The 14,204-nt window shown below is 48.8% G+C and overlaps 2 protein-coding genes across 2 annotated transcripts; both read left to right on the plus strand.

Annotated features, from left to right (window-relative positions):
- The first annotated feature begins 1,945 nt into the window (after nt 1-1,945).
- Nucleotides 1,946-6,545, plus strand: LOC133510703 (angiopoietin-related protein 3-like). Its single transcript, XM_061838940.1, has 7 exons — nt 1,946-2,449; nt 3,281-3,391; nt 4,527-4,647; nt 4,821-4,934; nt 5,421-5,516; nt 5,677-5,949; nt 6,027-6,545. Exons 1-7 carry the CDS (start codon nt 1,946-1,948, stop codon nt 6,206-6,208), a joined length of 1,401 nt encoding a protein of 466 aa, XP_061694924.1. The 3' UTR covers nt 6,209-6,545.
- A 1,612-nt stretch (nt 6,546-8,157) lies between these two features.
- Nucleotides 8,158-13,138, plus strand: LOC133510843 (phosphoglucomutase-1-like). The gene is made up of 11 exons (XM_061839252.1): nt 8,158-8,433; nt 9,363-9,525; nt 9,643-9,789; nt 9,848-9,973; nt 10,429-10,619; nt 10,752-10,906; nt 11,348-11,463; nt 11,534-11,669; nt 12,082-12,265; nt 12,333-12,461; nt 13,049-13,138. The coding sequence occupies exons 1-11, from the start codon at nt 8,176-8,178 to the stop codon at nt 13,136-13,138; spliced, it is 1,695 nt and encodes a 564-aa protein (XP_061695236.1). The 5' UTR covers nt 8,158-8,175.
- Nucleotides 13,139-14,204: the final 1,066 nt, after the last annotated feature.

Below are 14,204 nucleotides of genomic sequence, written 5' to 3' on the forward strand. Positions count from 1 at the left end.
GTCGTCACGTCTGACCCGGATCAAACAAGCTTTTTAACGGATTTGGGGGGTTTTGTATGGCTTTTTTTCATCCACCGCAGAACCGTCATCTGTCATCTGCCCGAGACAAGCGCTTAATACTAAATTGCTGTTTTGAAATTGGAATTTTGGTTTCGACGATTTGGGAATCTGACCCTCATTCTTACTGTAAATGTACTGACGAAAAAAGAACAATGTAGTTCAATTCAAGAGTCCACAGCAGGCCGCGGCTGTGCCTGTTGCAAAAGTGCCCGCACACCAGTTTGTCACTTTTATTTCTATCTTGTCTTCACGCCTGTCATCGGTTTAATGTTCGGAATACCTCGCGTACAATGCAGCCTAAACACACCATGAAATGAAATCTTGTGAATTCCACACGCAACATCCACGATGAACAAACAACAAATCAGGATGTTTGCCCGTTTACGTATTTAACGTTCTTTTAGTTTCGTAGCTCATCTGGTGGGATGAAACAAAAACTGCATACATGCAAGTATACGGCACATTCGAGATAACGCCGTTAATATTCAACTTGGATCGGTGGTGCCATTGCTGACGAGCCCCTGGAAAATATGATCAGAGGTGAGAGGAATTGTAGGTGTGGCGGTCCACATCCCGTTGACATTTGACCTGCCGCTGACTGACTGATGACCAGATGGGTTTGTGACCTAAATCAGACGGATCAGACTCCAGCCTCTGCCCCGATTCTGAATTCTGACGTGACGAACGCTCGGAAGCGCAATTTGCTTCCGCCTCCGACTGGAAACGCTGCGTTCGAGTCGTCGCCCCTCCCCAAAGTGGCCAGCGGTCACCGAGGCCCCACCATGGCAGCTGCCCGGCGGAGCCGCTGTCCAAGCGGGCATTTGACCTCGCCGGAACCGAGCCCTTGTGGCTGACTTCGGCGCGCCAACTGTGTTGACCGTGCAAACAACGAGGGCCTCGGGCAACCCCGCTGCTACGATAGCGGTTAACATTTAACAGAGAACCCGTGTCAATGCCCACTGTAGATGGCGGCTTCGAACGATCCCCTCGGTGGTTTGTTTGTGGATCGTAACCGACATTTCAGCGCTCGGGATCAAACGAGTCACTGTTGGGATATTTTCGTGCAGGGACTCATCGATTCCTTTGTTTTTTTTTTTTTGTTTTTTTTTTTCCTTTCCCAAATGACGGTCGAGGCACTCCTCAAATAAACAGCAGCCGCTTCCCTCAGTGTGCCAATCACGCCGCCGGGATCCGTTCTCACAACGGGGATGGATGGCATGTGATGCAATGGAGGGAATTCACGTGTACACACCGATGACCTTTCGGGGAACTTCAATCAATGCTTTACCTCATCAGTATCTTGATGACCTGTCTTTGATTGGCCAAGATGAAACACTTTATTGGTGACTTTTAATGATCAAGACTTCCATCCATCCATCCATCCATCTGTTTTCTTAGCCGCTTATCATCGAGACGGACAGCCGCACTCGCAATCACACCTCGGGACAATTTAGAGTCTCCAATGAATGTTGCATGTTTTGGGGATGTGGGAGGAAACTGGAGTCCCCGGAGAAAACCCACGCAGAGACGGGGGGGATTGAACCTGGGACCTCAGAACTGTGAGGCCAACGCTTTCCACCGTGCCGCCTTGATGAAGACTTTAAAAAAAAAAAAAAAAGTCAAGTCACGTAGCGAATATCCGTTCAGAGTTGCTGGTGATGATGATGCCGATGAAGATCGCAGGAATCTGTAAGCAGTTTGGAAGTCAAGGCTAGTCGGCACCAGCAGACCCCAAACTGCAGGAATTGATCCGATGCGAGTTAATCATTGACACCCTCGCGACGGCGTATAAAGCTCAGGACGTTCTCCTTGCGGGCCCGTCAGCCGGCGCCAGAAGAGGGAGACGGCCGTCGGGATTCCAAAAAAAAAAAAGCGCAACGGCGACATGAGAACAATTCTGATCTGCTTCCTTGTCCTGGCTGCCGCTCGTCTTCCTGTCCTGCGGGGCAAAGAGGAGCAACCCACCCCCGGGGCCGAGGCGCCGGCCGAATCCCGCTCGCCCTTTGCCGCTCTGGACGACGTGCGGCTCCTGGCCAACGGCCTCCTGCAGCTGGGCCAGAGCCTGCGCGAGTTTGTGCACAAGACCAAGGGGCAGATCAACGACATCTTCCAAAAGCTCAACATCTTTGACCGTTCGTTCTACCGACTCTCCGTGCTGGCCGGTGAAATCAAGGAGGAGGAAGAGGAGCTGAAGAAGACGGCGGTGGTTCTGAAGGCCAACAATGAAGAGATCAAAGGCTTCTCTGTCCGGATCAGCTCCAAGGTGGACGCCATCATGCTGGAGAAGCGTTCTCTGCAGAGCAAAGTGGAAGGCCTGGAGGAGAAGCTGAGAGGTTTGTCCCAGGGACCGTTGACTGCCGACCAAGCGGGAGAGATCGACGGCCTCAGGGTGAGTCGCCGACAACCTCATCGCGCCCGTTTTCTCAGCTTTCGTGGAATGGCGTCGGCGGCCTGCGACCGCAACTGATATCGCAGGCGGCGGGGCCCAAAACCTCGCCTGCGCTGAGAAGTGACCCTCCAGCCCCAAAACTTCTTCGTGTCAGAAAAAGAAGTCGCGATCATTTGGGACTTGATGTATTGCCTCCGTTCTCGTTTTTAATGAGAGGTTGCAGTAAAGTCGCTGTAATCGGCCGCTGCCGTGCACAAAATCAGGAAAAGCACATCAGCAGGAATCTCGGGGTTCTCCGCAGTCTCGCATTTCATCGGAAGGCACGTCGTGACGGCTGCCGACAGAAGGTCTTTCTTTCTTGGCCGGTGCCGAGGCGCCGTTTCCGACCTTGAAACGTCCCAAAAGTGTATAGCACAGGCTCCACGTCGTTGGAAAGGGAAACCGTTTCTAAACTAAACAAAACAAAACAAAAAGAGCTGATCAGTTTTGTGCTGGAAGGACACATTGAATATTTGGTCAACTAATATCATTTTGTCTTGACAAGCCGTATCGACGGCTCATCAAAGCGGAGTACCCCCCCCCCCCCCCCGATGCCCCCAACACCAGCGACACGTTGAGTATGCATATTAAAAAGCAAATTCTCCGGTCTCTGTGATCGGCGGCCTGTCCGGGGTCACCCCTGATGACCCTCTTGGCCAAAGGCAGCTGCGGAACTTTTTGAGCTCGACCACGATGAGCTGAATACGCATTCAACGGGTCTTAACCGACCTCGCCGCCACCCCCACCGGCCGGCACTGCCGACATTTTTCTTTGTTTGTTTTTTTTAACCAGGGAGTGATCAACAACCAGGAGAAAAGCATCACGGCGCTCTTGGAGGCTGTGAGGGAGCAAAGTGAGCAACTCAACTACCAGAGGATGAAGATCAAGAGTCTGGAGCAAAAGGTGCCGGCAGGTTTTTTCCATTTTTCCACTTTCTGACATCGCAAACTTGAAATGATGTTTACAAAGCTAAGCAAAGGCCGCAAAGGTGAAGTAGCCGTCGTTAAGCCGAGTCAAACACTACAACTGCCAAATGTGATTTACCTTCTCCAATTTGTGCGGGGCAGCAGTTTGGAAGAGCGGCGAGCACGTCCGGCTCACGCTCAAGCGGTCCCGTGTTTGAATCTTTCCGGAGCGCTTTTGTGCAGCTCTTTCAGCGCCTGGCCGCCGCCCGCTTCGGGGAAGTCGGCTGGGATCGAGCGCCGTTGAGAGCGAAAAGGTGGTTGGAAGGAATTGAAGGCGTTGTCAGGATTCAGTCCTTGTGCGGTTTAAAACATCAGCGGCTTTTAGTTCGAAGGTTAAGGCTTCGCTACAGCCCACATGAGGATGCGGTGAAAATGAATGAAGTGCCCTAAAATGGATATTTCCCCAAGTGTCAATGAAACCTGGAGGGATTTGCGAGTTTGGACCACACGAGTCGAGCAAGATGTGACCAGTGATCAGAAAAAGTTACCGGCAAATGGATTTATTACAAAGGAATGTGCGGTACAGACGTCCGGGTCTTATCTAGGTATCTTTCCGCACGCGAGACGTGTGTCTGTCTTCTGGCAGGATAGCCGAAGAAGAAGACAAAATCTGCCCAGTGACACACGGTTTTTATAGGTATGGGTCCATGGTAGAAGTGGCTGCCCCCCCCAAGCCCCCCGCAGTCACATCCTGGGCCGGGATGGTAACTTTCCGCTGCTTATCTGGTGTCGTTCATCTCCACGGGAGAGGAGTATGGCGCCAGCCGGTTTTCTGCGTACAAAGATCGAGGACAACCACCTGCTCCACAACACCGCCTTGTCTGACTAGCAAACGGACAAGACTTTATCTGTTGATTAAATGGTTAAGGCCATTTTTCAGCAAATAATGAAAGTGCAACAAAAGTAAAATAGTCTTCCAACTTGAAGATTATTGTATTCGTAAAGACAGTTGTGTTGGCGCAGGTTGTCGCAGAGCGGCCTGCCCGAATGTGTATGCGCAATATGTCTACAGTCATTAGAACCCGACCGGGTATTTTGTGCAAACAAACGATGATCCAATCCGTGTGCCTCAGTTTACAGCTGGTAGCTTTGGCCAGGACACAATCGAAAGGACGCCCGAATCCTTCAGCAGCGATCCGCCGACCCTCAGCCCTTATCTCCCCCCCGCCGACGGCACGAAAACCGCAGCCGCGGGTAAGATTCCGATCACAGCTGGGCGGGGCCTTCGTGGCCATATTTGAAACGCGATCAGGTGTGGGTTGAGTCTGATTGCGGGTATGACCGAGGCTCAAGTCATCCTTTTCGGTCCGTGACCTCCGCCGTCGAGCGCTGCTCATTCTGACCCGGTTTTGCTCCGTTTGGAAAAGGTCTCCCGTCGGACTGCGGCGACGCGTTCGACAGAGGTGAGAAAGTCAGCGGCGTGTTCGCCATCAGGCCTCCTGGATCCGAGCCCTTCATGGCCTTTTGTGACATGACTGCAGGTTTGGTTCTTTCTTTGCCGGCTCGCTTACGTTCTCGAGTCCGTGGAGAATTGAAGTGACTTCAGAATTTTGAAGTTTTCCTCTCTCTCTGCTTCAACATGCGAGTGCAGCCAAATACATTTCAATATTATCACAAATTGTTATTCCCGTTGCTATATTACGCGTATATTATACAAATTCAATCAACTTCTTGTGTCCTATTCTCATTTCTTGTATTTGGGTTTTCAATTAGCTGTACGCTGGAATCACTCATCTTAAAAGAAAAATGAAATCAGCCCAATTTTTGCCAGTATGTATTGAATATTTGTTAAATATGATTTTTGTGAATTGGCACACTTTGACTTTTCCATGATTTTAATTTATTTAGATGGATCCGCACTCGTATAACTGCAAGAATTCTCTTTTTAAACGCTGCAATAGAAGAAAGAAAGAAAGAAAGGGAAAAAAATCAAATCTAAAATCATTTGCCGTCTTGACATTTCGTAGATCACGGGGCAACAGTCATCCAGCGCAGGAAGGACGGTTCCGTCGACTTCCATCAAAGTTGGGAAAAATACGAAAATGGATTTGGAGATTTTCACGGTAGGTCAAAGGAGGTTTTTGGTGTATGTGAAAAGGAATGTTTTGGGTTTTTGGTTTGTTTTTTGAAGTAACGTGTGTGCTAATGAATGGATGTTAATCAGTGAATTTTTCAAAGATACGATTCCGTTTGAAATTCTGCAGTTGTTTTGCCTTCACGCAGGCGAGTTCTGGCTGGGCCTCAGTAAGATCCGCTCGCTGGCGGCGGGGGGCAATTCCGTCCTCCGCATCCTCCTGGAAGACTGGAAACACAACAAACGCTTCGTGGAATACGATTTCCAGCTGGACGGCCCGGAGAGCGACTACAGCCTTCGCCTGAAGCTGCTGTCGGGAGACGCGACGGACCTCCTGAGGAACCACACGGGCACCAAGTTCTCGGCCAAGGGCGGGTACGACGACCGGAGCCGAGACCCCGGCTGCGCCCACGGCTACGCGGGTAAATGAGATTGCCGCAAAATACGAATCCGGGAGTCCTCCTGCATCCCTTGTTTCTTGTCTTTCTTCCAAGTTCAGGTGGTTGGTGGTTCAATAGCTGCGGGGACAGCAACTTGAACGGGAGGTACTTCCCTACCAGACACAAGCGCCGTTGGGACCGTCGGCGAGGGATCCACTTCAAGATGGCTCCGGAAGCTTCGTATTTGCTCAGGTTCACGCAGATGTCCGTTCACGCCTTCAACGCGTCCTCGTTGCCGTAGACGTGCGACCTTCCCGCGGGAAAACTTCCTCGTGGAGGAAAGGACAGCTTCTTTTTTTTTTTTTTTTTTTTTTGCGGGCAGCCGCCGTTTGCAAAAGGCTTTTTCGGGAATTAATTAATTGATTTATTTATTCCAAATCTTTCTCGTGTAATTCGATCTGTATTGTTTTTTTCTTCAAATTGTTTGTCCTGTTTGTTGTGCACGAATACCGACAAGATGAAGTCTGTCCGCTTATCGGAGCCGAGGAGAAATTTCGAGGTTCTGGTGGCCACGTTGTATTTTTAACGCAACCTAAAAAAAAAAAAAGGAGAAAATGTTTTGAAATAAATTTCAATAAATCAATGAGTACTTCCCAAGTATTTAAAAGATGTCATTTTCTCAGCGACGTGAAAGGTCACCGAGAATTTCGAACTCTCAGAATTGAGACTCTCAGAACTTCGAAGTACTGTCGCTCACAAAAGTGTGCACACCTCTCACAATTTTTCTTCAGCGCTGAACCCGTGAAAACGTATTTACTTACAAAACATGAAGGGTTAGGTACTGCCCATTGGTGCTCTCCATAAAAATGCAGATCCATTTTCTTCTTCCTCAATGACTGTTAGATTCACTACAATATTTCAGGGGAAATGGAATATTATGGAAATATGTAAGCCATCAAGGCTAGCCAAAGTGGTTGGTGCAATCGATTTCAGTATGTGGCCGACGTCAGCCTGACGTTGTTAATCTTTATTGAATATCGCGTGGTAATCCTCATCATTTGGATCTGCGGCTCTGATACTGTACGTATTTAGTTTTTGGATCAAAGCAGAAGCCCCCCGTTTTGATCATTTGATTTGATCAGCTGCAAATCAGCACCAAGGTTGAGACTTTGGAGGCCACTGCACTTTTCTTTCTTTCTCTTTTTTTTTTTTTTGTGTGTGTGTGTGTGTGTGTGTGTACTTTGCTCTGGGATCACGCTATTGACTTAGCATGATTTCATCCAATCCCCGGACTCATTTTCTAAGGTGTGCGTCCTGCCGCCGCGAGCCCCGTCCCAGAAAACCACAGCGACGATTAGTGCCTTTCATTTGCTGCATCGGAACTGGCACACGCGGTCGTTCAATTCATGAATCAATCAAACTTTGGTCGTAAGCCAGTGCAATATAAAGAACTTTGCGTGAATTCAAACGGAAAAATGAATCATACTCGCCCACCGCTTGTCCACAGAACACACAAACGCGCACACAGTACGCCGCCAGCCTGCACGCGCATGAGGCCGGAATTCTTTTGGACCACAGCCGAGCGCGGACGTGCCGTTCAGTGGACCCACGCTGAGCCTTGAGTGGCTGATTCAATATTTGCTACTGTTTTTTTTTGGGTTTTTTTTTGTTAGTTTGTTTGCAAATTTTTTTGTCTTATTTTCCCTCAATTTTTCCTTTTTCTGTTGGGGGGAGACACCAACCCTGCGACGGCTCGTCAACCCATTGAAGAATCTTTGTGGTGTAGGATTCAACGCAGTTCTACCCTCCCCAACGGCTTCTTTTGGCAATTTTGACCCGTGGACCTTTGTCAGTGATGCGTTTTGCAAAGACGTTGCTAAATTGTGTGTCCAGTGTTAACGTCACCGGCGTTCCAGCTTAGATGGAAGAGATGCCTCCCCGCCTTCCTCCCCGCCTTCCTCCCTCCCTCCCTCCAACCCGGTTCTGCGCAGACACACCCAAACTTGAAGGCAACATTATGGCTTGACAGTGATCTGCTTGCACACGTGTGAAGGAGCGTCTTCAGTTACTCGCACCGCGTCGGCACACAAACACACACTCGAGGTTATTTTGGGTCCAGTAAGGAGCGCTGTCGCCCCGGGGCCCCCAGCGGGGGGAGTCAAGATTTCTCCCGTCGGTTCCGAGTCCACGGAAGACTTTCCCTCCGGACAGCAACTTCCTTCAAGCTTTGCCTTTCCACTAGACTGGCTGAAAAATTCAAGACAAAAGATGGACGACCGACCTTTGCGGGTGTTGACCGTGGCCACGTCCCCTTACTGCGACCAGAGGCCCGGTCCGGACGGTCTGAGAAGAAAGGTCCGTGTCTTCCAGTCCAGGAGGAACTATCTGCACAACTTCATCCAGAGTATCTTCTCGTCCGTCGACCTGCGTGACCGGCAGGGTTCCACCGTGGTGGTGGGGGGAGACGGACGCTTCTTCAACCAAACGGCCATCGAGGTCATCGTGCAGATGGCGGCCGCCAACGGGGTCAGTGACGCCGTTCGCGTTCGTTTACCTGCGCGGCGCCGGCGTCGCTACCATCTTGGTGTGCCCGACCAACAGTGCGAACCTGCCAATCGCCAGTCGTCGTCGTCGTCACTTTTCTTCTTGTTGTTGTCATTTTTTTCAATGCAGATCACATCTTAACATGTTCAGTCACCCAAGTGCAAAGATTCGGAGATGGGCCTCAAGTGCAGATTCATTCTGCCAGGGTTTGACGGCTAATTTTAAATGGTACTTGGCTACTGTGCAAAAAAAAAATGAATGAAAAAAAGAACAAAACGGTCACCATCTCTACATTATATACATTTGAAAATTATCTATTCATATTGATTTTCTATTAACATATCCAGGCACACTGCAAAATTCCACCTCTTACTCAGAACATTTATGTATTATGCAAGATACGAACCTCAATTCCGATGGAGTTTCAAGTACAATGATTAGCAAATGCCAAATTTTCAAATTATACACAACAGGAGAGAAGATATTTCAGTGAGTCATATTTCTGTGCAAATATTGACTCACTTTAAAACGCACAAAAAAGCGGCAACAAAAGACCCGGCCGGGAGAGTTCAGGAATGCTCAAAACAAAACATTGGACAGGTGAACGGGAAACTGAAAGGCCGACTTGCTCACGAGCAAGGACGGGCCGAGGTTCAATTACCGCTCTACCAAATAGTCCAATCGTTTGAGAAGGTTTCCAAGCAAACAATTGGAAAGAATCCAGGGATTTACTCATCAAGGCTCAATAATCTCACCAAAAGATTTCTGCCCACGGACGGCAAGGACGAAAAGCAACATTGAATGCCCGTGACCTTCGATCCCTCGGGCCACGTGAAGTTCAAAAGCAGCACGTCAAATCCGGCGTGAAGCGGCGAAAGGCACGTCAACTCACGCCCGCGACGTCTCCTCAGGTGGGCCGCGTCGTCGTTGGCCATCGCGGGCTAATGTCCGCGCCGGCCTGCTCCTGCGTGATCAGGAAATTCAAAGCCGTCGGCGGCATCGTCCTCGCTGCCGCCCACGAGCCGGCAGGACCCGACGGAGACCTCGGCATCAAGTTCAACACCGCAAATGGAGGTATGAACGCAGCAGGGTAACAGTACCCGAGACCAGAATTGACTCGGACTCGCTTAGCCCCACTGGATATTAAGGCAACGGCGCACGACACGTTCAATAAAAATCCTCCTCCTGCAGGACCGGCCGCCGATGCTGTCACGGACAAAATCTACCAGATCAGCAGAACCATTGAAGAGTTTGCCATCTGCCCTGGACTCAGACTGGATCTGACAACTCTGGGCAAGCAGACCTTCGATCTGGAGAACAAGTTCAAACCTTTCACAGGTAAAACAAAACGAAAACTTGAGGCTTGACCTGCTCATCACTCTGTGATGCTTTCAAGTGGACATTGTGGACGGGGTGGAGTCCTACGCCAACTTGATGAGGAACATCTTTGACTTTGCTGCCCTGAAGGAGCTCCTGTCCGGCGAGAACCGCATCACGGTACGACTGGACGCCATGCACGGAGGTGAGCGCTTCTCTTCACTTTAACTTTGACTCCACTCGGACGGCCAAAAAAAAAAAAAAAAAAATGAGCTGCCGCTCTACCGCGGACCGGCGAATCCTTGCTTGACTTCGGAGTGTCCGCGTGAGGTTTGCGGGAACATTGAGGTGCGCGTGTTTTTTTTTTTTTTTTTTTTTTCCCCCGAGAGACGAGTCGTCCAACATTGTGAAAGCGTTGCTAACCTGTTCCTGGAAATGTTCCGTCCTCCAAACAAAAGAGGACGTCAGCGCTATTTGTCGTGTATTTCTGTTGTCCAAATCAGAATGTCTTTGTGTCACGCGTTTGTGTTGTTTTGTGTCTGTCGCTGACTCTCATTCGAAACGTCCCCCCAGCTGGTATGTAAGCGGCCACGGCGGTACGAGAGGCGTGGCGCTCGCAGGTCCACCTTTGTCTTCATAGCTCCTGCTTGCACTCTCTAGTGCTCGGCCCATGCGTGAAGCGAATACTGTGCGACGAGTTGGGCTGTCCCGCCAATTCCGCCGTTAATTGTCTTCCAACGGAGGACTTTGGAGGTCGACATCGCGACCCCGACCCCATCTACGCCGCAGACCCGCTCGACAGCATGAGGGACGGCGACTACGACTTTGGTGCAGCGTTGGATGGGGACGGGGTGCGTGTCAGCCTACATTTGCATCTTAAGAAGACAACACTGGAAGCCAATTTGTTGTCGTTTGCATGTCGAATCGAGCCTCGACGCGAAGACGGGAGGTCTTGACTTGTGTCCGCTTTTTTGCTTCTTTAGGATCAGAACGTGATCCTCGGGAAGCACGGCGTGTCGGTCACCCCGTCTGACTCCGTGGCCGTGATCGCCGACAACATCTTCTGCATCCCGTACTTTCGGCACAGAGGGGTGAGGGGCTTCGCCCGCAGCATGCCCACAAGTGCGGCCCTGGACAGGTAAAACGTGCCCCTTCCCCCTCTGGAGTGAGTGACTACAGTGGAGCCTCGGAAGTTAGACAAACATTTGTTTTTTTCGTTTTTGCTGCGAGAGTCGTACAAAACAGAAGAGTTCCAGAGAGGGCGTCGGTTTCAGCGTACTTCCCGAGAGCTCAGTTCAGCAACTCTGCATGTGTTATCCTTTTTTTTTTTTTTTTCCCTTGGGCTTATTTTGCATTCCTTTTGTTTCTGTGACCTCGCCGAAGAAGGTCCAAAGCTCCACACGAAGAAAGAAGAAGCCCGGAAGTTGTCTGCAGAATTGCCGTTAACCAGCGCGATGAATCGGGCCGTGTTCAACTGCAGAGGTTCCACTGCGTTTGACAAGCTCCACCTTGCTCGGCTCGAATTGTAGCTTCTGTTTGTGCGACCATTCAAGAATTTGACTTTTTCGGTTTCTTGTAGAGTAGCCAAGGCAACAAAAATCGAGCTGCACGAAACTCCCGCTGGATGGAAGTTCTTTGGAAAGTTAATGGACGCGGGACGACTGTCGTTATGCGGAGATGAAAGCTTCGGAACAAGTACTGTTGTACTCCTTTGCCCCCGACTTGTAATTCTTGCAATCTTTCGGCGTACGATATCATTTTTCAGGTGGGGAGCACATTCGCGAGAAGGACGCGCTTTGGGCTGCACTGGCGTGGCTCTCCATCCTGGCCACCACGGGGCAAAGCGTGCAGGACCTGCTCCAGAACCACTGGCTGAAATATGGGAGAAACTACTTCAGCAGGTCTGACGTGGGTGCTAAATCAATCAAAAGTGAGAGATATCAAAATGCTGCGAGGCGACCGATTGGGCAAACAAAACCCGTGAAGGTGAAACCATCTTTACGCGGACCGTTACTGCCACCTAGCGCCCGTGTTGTACCATTGCAAGGCGTCGTGGTGTGCCGGTCTTTGCTTCATTTGTGATTCTCAGTTCAAGACAAACTTGCACATTTTACATTGGCCGTCATATTGAAATGAAATCATTATATTCATGGCAAACAATAGTACTAAACACTTTTTTTTTTTTTTTTTTTGTCCCTCACAGTTTTAAAAGGAATCCAAAATCACTCTCAAGTGCGTCTCGAGGGACTGCAAATGTATGACGGAGAATATTCCAATTCAAAACTTTTTCCCCCCTACCTCGCCTCTCTCCAGATATGACTACGAGAACATCGACATCGACACAGCCTGCGAAATGATGGAGGAGCTGGAGATCACGATCGCACAAAAGTCCTTCGTCAGGCAACGATTTGCAGTGGACGACAAAATCTACCAAGTGGAAAAAGCCGACAATTTTGAATACACCGACCCAGTGGACGGCAGCATCGCCCGGAACCAGGTACCGTCCACCTCGGCCTACGCGTACTGCTGAAAGACACGCCTGCAAACGGGTCTCTCCTGCGCAGGGCCTGCGGATAATCTTCTCAGGCGGATCTCGAATCGTCTTCAGACTCAACGGCTCGAGCGGCGCCGGGGCCACGGTTCGGATCTACCTGGAAACCTTTGAGAAGGAGGACATTTTTCAAGAAACTCAGGTCAATACGCTTTGAAAACAACCAAACGTGGGCCGATTTGTTCTATATTCCACAAAACTGAAAAGAAACTCACTAAGTCAACTTTTGCGCATTAAGACTCCAAAAGCAATCCATATTCAAGGTAAAATGACAGATTGTACTGTAGAATTTCAACAGTCTTCAGGAGTAAAGGCCTGATATCTGGGGGAAAAAAAAAAAAAAAATCAATTTGATTTGCACAATATGTAAAGGCAAGATTTGTTCCACTGTTAAATTGATTAAAAAAAAAACTTGGTTAAGGGATATTCTTTTGTAAATGATTTTTTCAATAATTTTTTCAAATTTAGTAAATGACATTACTTGAAATAAATATTTGCTATGTTGACCCAAAAATGAATAAAAAAATAAAAACCGGTACACACATTTTTCTTAATATAGTAATATCAAGATTCTGCCAGAGATTGACCTCAAAATCTGTGTGTGCGCGCTGACAAATTTTCTGACGTAAAAGCCTGAAAATGTGCGTTATTAATCACGAGGATGTGATAATGCAACTTTTTTTGTTGTTTTTTTTTTTTTTTTTTTTTTGCAATGTTTTTGTGGGCCAGGTGGTGCTGGCACCGCTAGCTACCATCGCCCTGAAGATTTCGCAGCTTCATCGCAGGACGGGTCGAACCGGACCCTCAGTCATCACCTGACCTGAGCCGACGCGTCCCCCAAAGTGAGATTTTGTTGGAATTGAAACTTTTTGTCAGATTGTGGCAAGAAAACACGCCTGAGAATTGACGGCGACGCCACAATTACTGCAAGTGATATTTAGTTTTGGCTTGATGACATTTTTTTTTTTTTTTTTTAAATGGATGGGGATTGGTTTCCGTTTTGATTCTGCTACGTCTGTGTTTCCGGGCCTCATTTTTGCATCTGTAATTTGTATTTGTGAGGCATCACTTGAGGTTCCGCACAAGTGCAAGTCATCAGTGAAGTGCGTCGCTAAATTGGGAGAAAAATTGAGTTCCGAGGGATAAACAGCCAACTTGCTCATGCATACCCAAACATTTTATTCCCAAAATCCACGAGGAATAACAATAAATCTTCAGTTGAATACGAGCCTCCTATCGCCAGGTTACTTGATGTCAAAAGTGCAGAATCATCATTTTCTTTGTGTTTTGCGCACAATGTCTCAAGCCTACATTTGAGAGCAAATTCTCCAGTTTGCAGAAATCTGGTGTGCAGCAGTGGGATCATCCCCGCACTTTGAACATGAATAAACAGAAACGTTACATTTAGCAAAATGAATCTGTGATATAAATCTAAATATTGTATCCAGTTATCATTCCCGAGCTTGTTCAGGGTCACTGTGAACCGGAGCTGACACCAAGTGACTTTAGACAAAGGGCAAAGGTTAACGACAAGGTCAAGAATCGGAGGCCCTTCTTACGCTGACATTTTGAGTTCAGAGCCAAACTCCCGACGTCTGTGTGGAAGTTAAAACAAATGAGTTGCCAGAATCGATCGCCGGCCCACCGCAGGGCACATAGAAGCAACTGCCAACACTGACGGGCGGCGTTATTAGAGCTATTCGTCAAGTTTTTATTGAGCCGAGGCAGCCATTTTACATTAAATAGCGGATAAAAATGCGACGGTTGAAAAGATGATGCCGTCTCCATTTAATGAGAGTCGTACTGACGCAACATGAAATGTGGGCCTGGTATCAGTTGAACACAAAGCTAAGATTTACCGCTGTTACGACACACAGCAGGCGGG

This window comes from Syngnathoides biaculeatus, chromosome 13 (genome assembly GCF_019802595.1).
Source record: "Syngnathoides biaculeatus isolate LvHL_M chromosome 13, ASM1980259v1, whole genome shotgun sequence".
In the NCBI taxonomy this organism is placed as follows: domain Eukaryota; kingdom Metazoa; phylum Chordata; class Actinopteri; order Syngnathiformes; family Syngnathidae; genus Syngnathoides; species Syngnathoides biaculeatus.

Coding starts and splice junctions, on each gene's coding strand:
- LOC133510703 (XM_061838940.1), top strand. CDS start 1,946: ATGAGAACAATTCTGATCTGCTTCCTTGTCCTGGCTGCCGCTCGTCTT. Junction 5,517..5,676: donor TGGATTTGGAGATTTTCACG/GTAGGTCAAAGG, acceptor GCCTTCACGCAG/GCGAGTTCTGGCTGGGCCTC. Junction 5,950..6,026: donor CTGCGCCCACGGCTACGCGG/GTAAATGAGATT, acceptor TTCCAAGTTCAG/GTGGTTGGTGGTTCAATAGC.
- LOC133510843 (XM_061839252.1), top strand. CDS start 8,176: ATGGACGACCGACCTTTGCGGGTGTTGACCGTGGCCACGTCCCCTTAC. Junction 8,434..9,362: donor AGATGGCGGCCGCCAACGGG/GTCAGTGACGCC, acceptor ACGTCTCCTCAG/GTGGGCCGCGTCGTCGTTGG. Junction 9,974..10,428: donor ACTGGACGCCATGCACGGAG/GTGAGCGCTTCT, acceptor TGCACTCTCTAG/TGCTCGGCCCATGCGTGAAG.